The sequence below is a fragment of the Macrobrachium rosenbergii genome, chromosome 3 (assembly GCF_040412425.1).
Source record: "Macrobrachium rosenbergii isolate ZJJX-2024 chromosome 3, ASM4041242v1, whole genome shotgun sequence".
NCBI lineage: Eukaryota > Metazoa > Arthropoda > Malacostraca > Decapoda > Palaemonidae > Macrobrachium > Macrobrachium rosenbergii.
Genome location: NC_089743.1, coordinates 31,303,698 through 31,316,142, shown reverse-complemented (window position 1 = coordinate 31,316,142; position 12,445 = coordinate 31,303,698). Strand labels below are relative to the sequence as shown.

The 12,445-nt window shown below is 33.8% G+C and overlaps 1 protein-coding gene across 1 annotated transcript in view; it reads left to right on the top strand.

Annotated features, from left to right (window-relative positions):
* The window catches only part of trol (terribly reduced optic lobes), a 1,293,721-nt gene that overhangs the window by 494,449 nt on the left and 786,827 nt on the right, over positions 1–12,445 (top strand). Inside the window, exons 8-10 of the mRNA XM_067129897.1 lie at positions 4,312–4,434; positions 8,381–8,524; positions 11,423–11,545. Coding sequence (XP_066985998.1) covers positions 4,312–4,434; positions 8,381–8,524; positions 11,423–11,545 — 390 coding nt within the window. The remainder of the gene's footprint in view (positions 1–4,311; positions 4,435–8,380; positions 8,525–11,422; positions 11,546–12,445) is intronic.

The window sequence follows — 12,445 nt, the reverse complement described above, 5'->3', positions numbered from 1 at the left end:
ATATATATATATATATATATATATATATATATATATATATATATATATATATATATAGATAATGCCTGTATTTGTATTGATGTGTATTACTTTTGATTTTCTGCCAAACTTGCCAATTTTATGTAATAAGGCACATTTGTTGATTATTAGTGTTTTGTCTGTACAGAGAGGGTTGTAAGTTGACAATTTTGATTAATGTATGTAAACCTATAAAGAAATTTTGGTTTGTTTACCAACACAGTCGTGTTTTGTGTTGTTTTGTGCGAGTCATGCTGTGTGTGTTAATGTCTGTGTCTATTCACTTGTTGTCATTGCAGTTCGGTTTCACAAAAGCTGCTTTGAAATATCTTATGTTTGTCGCTAAAGAAGAGACATGATAGTGTTTTGCTCACATGATTCCCATCACCACCACACTTTCTTCTTCACATATATTATTCGGTGTGGACACTATGGTTTTTTAAATGTAGGATAATTTAAATATTAGAAAAGGTAATCATCACCTTTGCAATCGCAGCTCTTTTCTTATCGGTTCTTTTTGTAACTCTTCACTTATTTGTACCCAGCCTATATTTTCCAAATTTTTTGCACTCTGTCGAGCATTTAAATTTATTCACAGTAGTCTTCAGGTTTCTCAAGTGTATTGGGAAGGTTTTCCTTTTTTTGTAAAATAGTGGTAGTAAGAAGAGTACCCGTATAATACTGCATCCCTCATGTTATAAAGCACTTTGCTGGCTTAGTTAAATCGGGTGTACAATTGCTGGCTTTCTTTCAAGGCTGGAGCATTTAAAACGTAATATCATCGCTAAGGCAATTCTTGACAAAATTGTTTTGTGCAGCTTACCTTGCCAGTGGATATGGTCGCGAAAGCCATGCGACACAAGCCTCGTAGTATAGTTTCTGGTCTCAGCTTATACAAAGAATGCATACAATGCTTCATATTTCAAGGACTTTGCATCTACCCGCATTTAGATGTTTCAGTACTGACACTGTAGGTGTTTTAATGCTGCTGCAAGCATGACTTTGCATTCAGTGCTTAGACATTAAACTTAGTATATATACAGTACTAAACAGTGCATAGATTTTTTTCTTTTATCCTGCATGGCCTTATTGTAAATTCAAGTGGGTGGTTGTCGTGGCGACGACCAGTACACATGCATGGACGGAACCATCATTTGTGGTGTGCAGCTGTGCGATAGAAAGATAGATTGCCTCCTGGGAGATGACGAGAAATTTTGTGGTATGTTTGCTGAAAGGTTGCCTTCTCCTCTTACCTTAACCATGTTCTTTTCTGAATCATCAGCCTTCTGCTGTTCTTCATCTCTCTCACTTTTCGTAACCAGCCTTTTCTGAGGCCTAGTGCTGCTTCTTTTTAACTACTACCTACTAAAATACAATAACCTTTTTTTTTTTACAAAATTTATATAACAAATATTGATATTTACACTCTTTTCGCCATGCTCCCACTAACGGTATAACACTAAACATTTCCTCTCTTTTACTTTGCTTATATTGTCCTGACTACTTATAAATATTGATTTAGTCACTGCTCATTGGGTGAGGTAATATTAAAAGGTGAATTGGCAGTTGAGCTGTTGGGCGTAGTAGTATAGATGTTACTTGCTTTCCAATTTGAGATTCATACTCTTTTGTGGATATTAGGGTATGGGTACCCTTTCTTTTCCCTTCTTAACGGCAAGTTAGTAAAATAACATAGTCTATTCTGTGCCTTGTCGAATGATAAATATTATATATATATATATATATATATATATATATATATATATATATATATATATATATATATAATATATATATATATATATATATATATATATATATATATATATATATATATATATATATATATATATATATATATATATATATATATATATATATATATATATATATATATATATATATATACTGTATTGTATATTCGTAACTGAAAATTAAACCTCATATATTTTCTACATCAGATGTAATGTTAGTATCGCTTCTAGAAATGGATGGCCATAATGAAGAGGCTAGATGGTATCAATGATGAGAGACACTGGAAGTTAACAGTAAATATTTTTGAGCTTGAAACACAACTCGAAGCGAAGGATAGTAATGTATCCGTAACCATTTCATGAATGGTGAAGGCAGTTCCAGCCAGCCTGTCTCTCTCTCTCTTTTAGTTATATATTTAATTTTTTTATTTATTTTGAGTCTTCCGTCTGCTCATAATAAAGCAGGTATAGTATTATGTTTTTAGTATTATGTTTTTGCAGCTATGTATACATGTATTGCTATTTATGTATAATGGTGGATGTTTGTATACTTGTATATTTAAATATAATTATGAAGCTTAAACTAATTTGGTTAATTGCATTATTAAATATTAATGATGACAGGAGATGCTATGCTTTATATTTGGGTGTAAAAGAATATGCTTCTCTCTACAATGTTAATCATTTATAAACATTTCCTGTTTCTGATTTCTCTGTGAAAGCCTTATCAACGGGGAAGACCACGTATCCATTCCATATTATTATTCATTTCCTATATTATTTACGCTACTGTAATATATAATTACCATCGTGCTGTTTATGGGAAAAGACATTTTTCACTCACCAAGTACTTATATTTTTTAGTTTTCACTGTGTTCTCGCTCCTATATTTGCGGAAATTGTAATTTAGATTTTCCTTCATTTTCTGTTGATTTTGCATTCTCCTCTACTAAATTTATTCTCCTTATAAACCAGAAAGCAGTAACTGAATATTGCTTTTTTTTTTATTTTAAACTTTCAGCATTGGTTTGATGTAGACTGTTGTAGAGCGTAGAAAGGCTAATTGCATTTGAAAGTAGACTGTTATCCTTATCTTGATTTTATTGCTATATCAGTTGTCACATTCTCAATTTTTTTGCAACTGGAATATTTATGATATGTTGCATGTCTATTTATGCATTTATAAGCATTTTTACGTAATGTAATAATTTATAACTTATTTGCTTCACTTAACATTGCATTATACACTACTTCTAATCTTAATATTTTTTTTTATTTTAAGGCAGGTATTAGAAACAGTTTTATCTAGTTCACACATTTTAGTATCAACTAAACTGACACACTGCCTCCCAAAAAGGCGGCACAAAGATAACAAGTGGACGTCATTTTGGTTCAGGCAGTATGTATAGGAACTGGGTTTTCAGGTCTAGGTTATGATGTGGAAATGAAAGCACGCACGCACAGACAGTGCTTAGAATATTTGGAGGTCTGCAAAATGAAAAAGAAAGTAAACCTAAACGGTAGTATGCGTAATTGGATGTTGGAAGTACCTGAGTAGACGTTGATTTGCCTGCGTGGAAGTAGAAATAGAGAGAACCCCACGGTCAGATTAGTGAAAAGTGTCAAGTATACCGTAGGTAGCGTCAACAGTGATTTGGTGCACAAAGTGATGTTAGCGTTATAGGAGTGTTAGAGAAAAAAAAATGCCTTTCAGAGATGTATAAAGAAATACCATTTTCATACAATTATAATGTTTTGGATGATTTTCGTCCGTACGTGTTGTTGATAGATAATTGGCAGTGGAAATTATCTGAAAATAAAATATAAATCAATGAACCATATTGGTCTTTATCTTGTTTTATGTTTTTCTTTTGTATGCATTTGTTCATTGGATTTAGATACGACTTTTTTGGGCGTAAAAATTACGCTGCGGTTAGATTACAGTACTTTATTTCATCGTATTCTTTTCAAGTTAGTTTTAATGATTAATGAACAAGTGCCTTTCAGTGCTGAGCATGGTCATTTACTCTCACTGAATTAACAGTAAAGCCTTGAATATGACGGGTAGCATATGTTTGGAGGACAAATCGAGCAGATTAACATAAACTCTTGTAGGGAAGTAAAGTTTCAGCACCCTTGTAGGGAAGTCAAGTTTCTGCTAAATAGTGGTATACGTAATAGCCTATGTGATCCTCTAGTCTAGAAGACACGTGATATTGTTAGAATTCAGTTTTGAAGCAAGTAAGTGTTGACTGATACTATCAGCGCTGTTATAACTAAACATACAATTAATATTAGGATTTGTACTGTGTTAGCCAACTTGGGATGACTACATTCATGCACACAGAAACACAAAACATTTTGCGTGTCATGTCGCTCATAAAAGCCTCAACTGCCTGTATTCTTTTCCAGGCATGAATTTTTAAACCTTTTCAGAACTACATTCTTTTTAACCCTAACGTTGATGTGAGCACATTCTCTCTGCCTCTGTGTATTTATAAATACTGAATTTGCATGGCCTCAATATTCTCAAAACCAGACGATGGTGGTGGTTGCCCTGGGGACGACCAATTCACTTGCGTCGATGGTTACGTCATTTGTCGAGATCAGCGTTGCGATTCTCAGATAGATTGCCCTCAAGGAGACGACGAAGAAGCATGTGGTACGTGTGGCTGAGAGAAGCTTCGGCTGTGCTTCCTTTTACTTTTAGATTAAAAAAGTCTAGTTTTTTTCTAATAATAGTCTCTGAATATGGTTTACTGCTTCGTAATGTTAACTACAGTTTGAGAAAAGTTTTATGCTTGTTTAACATTGTTTTCCTGATGTGAAATATAATTTTATGCTTAGTGTTTTTAAGGTCATTTGCGTGATTTTATCCTATTTTAGTATCAGTTGATTCCTTTCTGTGCATACGGATTTTGACTTACTTAATTCGTCATGTTTCACTTTGCGTACATTCTTGGTCCTGTTCTCATTTCTTTCATTAATCTTCCGTAATTAATTATTTCCTCAAATTTCATCTTTCTCATTTGGCTGCTAGGCGACACTGCCAGCTCATTAGGTTCTAGCTTCCTTTCCGCTTTCGGGTTCTCTTTTAACCCTTCTGTTACGATTAAGTATATACTGTTTTCTAGAAGGGAAAGCGGTGTCCTCTAGCCCTGGAAATCATTTCAAAGTGAACGTCTTCCGTTTTTATCCTGATAATAATACCCACTTCTTGTCGATACCTCTTCTACCTCTCTTCTTCCTCTCTTCTTTTCTTGTATCCCATTTATCCTCCGAACTTTTTGCGCAGCCTCACAGATATTTTATGTTAAACCCTTTCCACTTTAAATCTATAGTCTGTCACATTCCAGAAAAAATGAGATTTGTTTTTAATAGGAAAGGTGGCTCTTTTGAGCCATTTTCAATTATATTCATTTTTTTTTTAATTTCTTTCAGTCCATTTATGTTCCTGCAGTGAATATAGCTTATCGTTTTATGACTTCCACTGTTCTGTTTCATTGTCTTATATCACTGTCTCTTGTTTTTTACTCTTGGCCCATGGTCGAAAACCCTCCCCTGCGAAATATGTCTTCAAGCATTTTAAAAATAAGGCAAATGGAAACCTGAATTATAAGCTCACCAAGATTTTATTATATTATAAATGAAGTCTGTACACTACATTTACATATACTGCACATTTGTGTATTGCACCGTTTAGACGTATTTGTTCTGCAGTTAAGCTTTTAACGCTTACTTTAAAACTCGGGTATTTGGGGCAGCTTTGGTTTAGTACTGAATTGACGTGTTATCAAAAATTCTCATATTGGTTGAAAATTTGCACCGTGCTCACTGTTATTATTTGGAGTTTACGAGTGAAGGTAATGATATACTGTTTCATTTTTAGTGTATATTTGACAAAATTGAAGGATGTGTTTATTTTGTACTACTTATTTTGAATACTGATAACATTGCTTGCAACACTGGGTTGACAAAGAGTTCTAGGCTTAGTGAGTAGTACCTTTAGTTGGGTCTAGACTTGTATGAGACCTGTTTCAAATTCTTTAGCTTTTTGTATGTGCTTTATGTAGCCCGCTGTATGTCATCTTGAACATGTACTTTTTAGAATGTGGTTAGAATTAGAGTTTACTGCTTGAGAATACTGACCTCAAAGAGGAGATTTCATCCTATCTCCATAGCTGGGTTGTTCATTCAAACTAGAAGATGGAAGTGTCAAAAATGAAATATGCTTTTCAGTCAAGGCTGTACTAAGGGTTCTATCCAAATGCTTTTGGAAATATAGTGTCTGCTGTGAAACAGTGCATGATATTTTATCTTATGTTGCTAATGCTAATCCTTCTAACCAACCCTCTCACCTAATTGAATATATTATCAGCTAAAGCGATGTCGGTGATTAGAAAATTGTATTGATAAGTGAAAATAGGCCAGTTTTGACAAGCTAAATGTAGCTTGATTAAGCGGCTTGGCACACACTGTGAGTCTTTGCGTGAGCTCTTTTATTATAGAATAATCACTATCTTTTCTTTGAGGTCAGCAAAAGGTTTTTTGTTTTGGTTGTTTTACTGTGACGTTGTCATTGCATGTTTGTGATATATTATTTAATATTAATGTCTTCATGATTGTAAAATGTTCTTTTAAGTTTATTAAAAAATATTAGCATTTGTAAAACGTTCTTTTAAAATTTTTTATTATTATTATTATTATTATTATTATTATTATTATTATTATTATTATTATTATTATTGTTATTATTATTATTATTATTTTCCTCAGTCGTGTCTCATTACAGCAAACGCCAAATATTTTATTGGTAACTGACGTCTTCCCTCTCCATTTTATATTGGTTATTATAGACAGTACTGTAACAGCTTCCATCCAATTTTTTTTATTTTTTTTTTTTTTGTGAAAAGAGCAACTTTGAAAAATACAAACGGAAGCTAATTAAATTTTCATTGAAGCAAAGCAGAAGAACGTTTGTTTATGCTTGTCTGGAATTGCCCCTCGTTGTGGTTTCGCATAAACGAGATTATATATATAAACAGTTTGTATCAATTGGAGATGAAATTCAGGATAAATACAATTCATTATCAAAATTAATCCACTATTCAGTTCTAAGGAGAATTTTTGTGTATTCATTCACTGAGTTATATATATTGCAGTGCTGACGCACATGTGAAAATTATTTCGATTAAAAACTACCTTTTAAGAAATTATTGTTCATGTAGTTTCTCTTATCGTAAATCTTGGTCCTTCTATTGTGAGTGTATCATGAAGCAAATACGCTGGATTTGTATTTACCTGTTTTGGATAAAGTGTATCTTCATTGTTCTTCGTATCAGAAAAAGATGTTAATTGACATACTGTGAACATGTTTATTGTCATTTGGGTCACGTTGTATGTAATAGGAAAATATTTCCATTATCCTCTCTATCAGAAAAAAAAAGTCAGTGATGTTTACTGTCACATGGGCCTAGGTTATATTTATTATAAAAATAAGAATTTACTCATTTTGGAGTTCATAATAGAAATTTCTTAGTGCCTTTTATTTGTGCAGTGCATTTTCTAGACTGCAGATTATCAAGGGGAAATACGACACCAGTGTGATAAGGAGTATACGGAAAGTTCGTATGACTGTGAGCTGAATTATATGAACACAATTGTCATTTCAGAAGTTTTCCGATTCTTTCACTCCACTTCACGACATTTTGCATCGCTGTTCGAGTAAAAAAGGATTTTGTGAAGAGGTGGCCCTTGTAAATAGAGATCAGTTTGCACATTCCTTTGTGGTAAATATGTGTGGAAAGTTCATTTTGCAAGAGGAATTTGCAAAGTTAACTTTATTTAAAAAGGGCATTTTTAAAGGGTTATTGTAGTTGAGATGCACTTATGTATGAAAGGAATTTGTTTTGCAAAAGCCTATGAAAAACAGATCTTGTGATGTACATTTGACGAGAGTCACGCTCTTGAAGAAGAACGTTTTTTGTAATTGATACCTCAGTTAGAGGTATTTATTGCTATGGTGTCGTAATTCCTTTTGAGAATCGTATCCCATGTGAAGACGCTTGCTGTGGGGGATTCATGGAGTTTCTGTGTTTGGTGCTTTTGGGAATTTCTACTTGTGTGTCTTATTCTTCTCTGCAATTTAAGGGTATTTAAGAAAAACACCAAAGCTTACAGTCTGTTATGTGGGTATTGTCGACATGAGCTTATTTGGGTGTTATCCAGCTTTTACATTTTCTGTGTGAGTGAATGTTAGACAGCAAGATTGTGCTCTTTATGCTGCCTGATGCGTGGGTAAAGGGCGTACCTGCATACTTCACACTACCCTTCATTCTATCCGTATTTCTGCCATACGTTCAATACCGCTTTGAGAGTTTTAGTGTTATGTGAATCTTTGTGTACAGATAAATCACTCACTCTTCTTGTTGTCGCACTTGGAGAAAACGTTAAGTCATTGGATGGACTGCCAGTCCACAAGTTTCCAGTTTGGATAGTCCCTTCGTCCCGCCCCTCTTATCCCATGTAGTAGCCAGTGAAGCTTCCCTCTCACGCAGAAAGGAAAAGAAAGTCTGACGCATTATTTGTTATGGTTATTATCGATGCAGATTGCGAGGAGGGATTCTTTCAGTGCGACGCCGTTAGGTGTCTATCGAACAATCAGAAATGCGACGGAAGACGCGACTGTATGGATAACACCGACGAGGAGGGATGCCCCACTTCCCCTTCGCCCTACACAGATCCCACGCCGCGTAAGTATCAGTTCCAGAGGGGATAACAGTACTAACAGAAATTGGTTTGAAGAACCAGAATCACCACAAGAGACGCCACTACTTTGACTGACCTGGATAACGAATGGAAAGATGTATTCTGTATATTATAAGGCTGAAAATTGTTTTTTTTTATAGAAATAACCTGGATTTTTTAAGCTATTTATTTTTGGATAAAAATTGAAAATTTCATTATTTTATACCAAATTTAGTTTTATATCCAGTAATCTTCTCCTGTGTCCTACATGTGTGGTATACACGCATGTATCAGTGATACATGCAACATTTTACTGCTTGTGACTGTGGTTTTCTTATTGGTTGAAATGTTCTCTTTATCTCTCTGCATTAATTCCAACTTTAAGAAAAATCAGACTTGAGGCTTTGAGTGGAAAACTTAGAGCTTCTTTTGTGTGAATGTTTCACAAGTTTTACTGTGTAGTTTCGTTAAGACATTAAATGCTTGAAAACTTTCGAAGAATTTCTTTTTTGAGAGAGAGAGGGAGAGAGAAAGCTAAATAATAAATGATGCGAAAATCAACAGTAGAATCAGGTCACAATGCTTCCAAAACTTTTGCTGTGTGGTATTTCTCATTATTTTTCCTAAGGTAGAAAAATTGTAGATATTTTTCTTTATTAGCTGTTATTTCAGTTTGGTATTTTGTTCTGTTAAGTTAATAGTGTCCCTCCATATTTGCAACGCCGAGCAGGATTAAGGGAAACGTGTACACTCCTGAACTTTTTGCTCAATTATGTCTAACGGAACTGATCATGTACATCACCTTAAGTGTATGTTCGTTGTTTAGAGAGACAAGGAAGAGTAACACCGTGAGAACTGTAGTTGTACTTCAGTTGTAAGGGATTAACGTCTTTATGACAAAAGAATTGTTCAAGGAATAGCAGAATTTTGTTCTCTCACTTGGTTTGGTGTCAAAATGTTCTAAAATAAAAATCATATAGGACATTGTTTTTCGTACTTCATTGCTGGAGAATTTCTGGTTACGGAATGAAGGGGTAATATCGGTAAGTATAAGGAGGTGAATGTCGCCATCTTGAATGAAGACCCTGACTGCAATAGACGTGTGGGACGAGCAACGCAGCTCTGGAGATTGAAAAAGTAGATGAAATGAGATATGTACATAAACATGTTGTCTCTTTTAAAAGCTGAAAAAAAGGCTACTTTCCTTAGACATTAGTTGTAGTTATCTTCTGTCAGCTCACAGCCAGTCTTGTTTAAACTTCACCATGCAGGAATGCGAGATATGTTCATGTGCATGGATTTACGTACGGTAGCAATATGTGAAATTGTGAATGTGCAGAGTATGCATGTATATCTTTACATATATTGCACCTGCTTTAGTACGTTTTTAGTTTTGTTCTAAAGATTTCTACCATAAATTTCGATTTATATGCTCTTTAGTTTGGAATGTTATGGAAAATGCATTCCTTTCCTGTGTATAATTTTTCTCGTGCTTATCTCACTCTCTTCTGCCCATTTTCAGATAATCTTCAAGGTGATACTGCTCTAGGAGTCTGCATAAATAAATATATATATATATATATATATATATATATATATATATATATATATATATATATATATATATATATATATATATATATATATATATATATATATAAAATTATATATATAGTAAATTAATGTTTATGTATATTATGACTATATTTTTTAGCCTTTTGTATAGATACTGTGTAAATAGTCTATTTACACAAAAGATTGAAATGCTAAAATGACCTTGGTGAATCATTTCTATTAACCAGTTTTTTAAAATTTTGGTCATACAGCACATCTAAATTTGTTTTCACTATGAAGCACATTTACCTTAACTAAAATCAGCTCTATGAATAGCTCTTGTTGCGGATACTCACTTTGTTGTCATCATTTACAAATTTTCCCATTTACAGTCATCTGAATCTTTTTTAAACTCAGTTCACGTAATTAAATATTTTTCTGCAGTTTCTCAGATGTACTCAGTTCATTTACCAAGATCGATTTACCCATTTACATTATTTCTCGAAAATTTACATGGTCATTTCATCATATGATCTTTATGAATGCTATTCTATCTAGTGCTAGCGGAGAATTACTTCTTAAATGGAATGTTACGCTCTGATGCGTTAGATTAGCTTTCTTTTTGTACGTGAAATTCTTGTTGTTCTTCATTTGCATCTCTCGGAAAGCTCACGGAAACGTTGGCCTTATGCCGGGGTGTTATTCTCAGGTGTGGTTGCGTTGACAGAAGAAATTCAGAATATTCTTATTTTTAATAAGTAATTGCTGTTTATTAGAAGTAGTACGGGAGTGGCAGTCTTAGTATATTTGTTGCTTTCAATTTTTTAATTACATCTTTTTCAGGACGAAAGTTTTGTAAAATCCTTTCAGTATAGCTTTGAAGAGTCTGAGCTCAGATTGCATATGCATATGCCCTTTCCATGAAGCGCGTTTTTTGTCTTGTCCTGTGGGTATGAGCATTGCCATTTTTAAGACATGCGGAATCGATTATAGTTGCATTACATCAAGTCGCTTTAATTTTATAGCATCTCGTCTTTTTTTACCGAAGTATTCTCTTGCGATTTATGGCTTTCTCAGGTATCATATTTGCTTTTTAAGCGAAACAGTTGAAGCTCACATATGTATTTTTGATCTTATAAACACACAGTACAACTTTATACATATGATGCCGTGACTTTCCGAAATCTGCAAAAGAACCAGTGTCTTGACTTGTTCAATAGAATGCAAAAAAAAAAAAAAAAAAAAATATTAAGAGGATAGGAGAGGTAGGACAGAGGAACTAATAATCGACCTGAAAGCAGAGTGACCGAGAGACGACCAATCTAAGTCAAGTCATTGCTTTCCCTCAGCCACCTGTCGTTCAGATGACCAAGGTCCCAATGTGTGTAGAGATGGGCGAACCTTCGCATGCTTCTGCGACGGGAAGGTAGAATGCCCCGACGGAGGCGACGAGGATGATTGTCCTTATACTGGTAAATTCCCCTTGGAAGTTGCTCCTGTCGAGCTTTGAAAGGGTGAAGGCTAACAGTGGCATTTCATGAATGCCATCACTAACGTGATTAAGGAATGGATAAACACAAATCTTCAGAACCAAATAATGTATATAAATGTATATTAGCTCTTGCACTAACATGACCAGTTGGTCTCTTCAGCGTACTTGGTAGCTAATATATTTTGACTTATATATACATTACTGGGGCTATTTATCCTGTGTGACCTGCTTGTGTAAGCTGATTGCTACTAACATTTGTTATCCTTCTATTGAAGTAGAAAGACAAATTATGTACTTATGTTTTATTTGTGAGCTATAGGTGATTCATTTTAAAATATGTAATTTTGCAAAGTAATTGCTACTAACATTGATTAATAAGTAAACTGTAATAATTATGCTAACTGCTACTAACTCTTTAAGACAATGGAAATATTCTTCTTCCTAGTGACAGTAATAACATTGTGATTTGCAGAACGTAGTGTTTGTATCTTGATTTATTTATTGATCTTTTTTATAAGCTTTTGTAAATTAGTTAGGCATAATTAACTTTTAGCTTAAATATACCGTAACTTATGCTTTTATGACGTATCGTTTTCGATGAATGAAGAAATATCATTTTTGGCGAGTGCCTTGAATAATCTTGTGGGATGTATTACCACGTCAGTATGTTCTTTCGTGTGTCTGAATGTTTTTAGACTTGTGTCAGTGCAAACGCATATTTATTGGTTTACATCAAATTTTGTATATATTCTTCGGTAATACGTTTAGCCACAATAGATATTGCTTCCCGCTAATTAGATTTTGGACAGCTGCTCAACGATCGTTGCCAAAGACAGTGCTCTCACAGTGTTTCCGATTTCTGTTACTCTTTTGCCTTTCG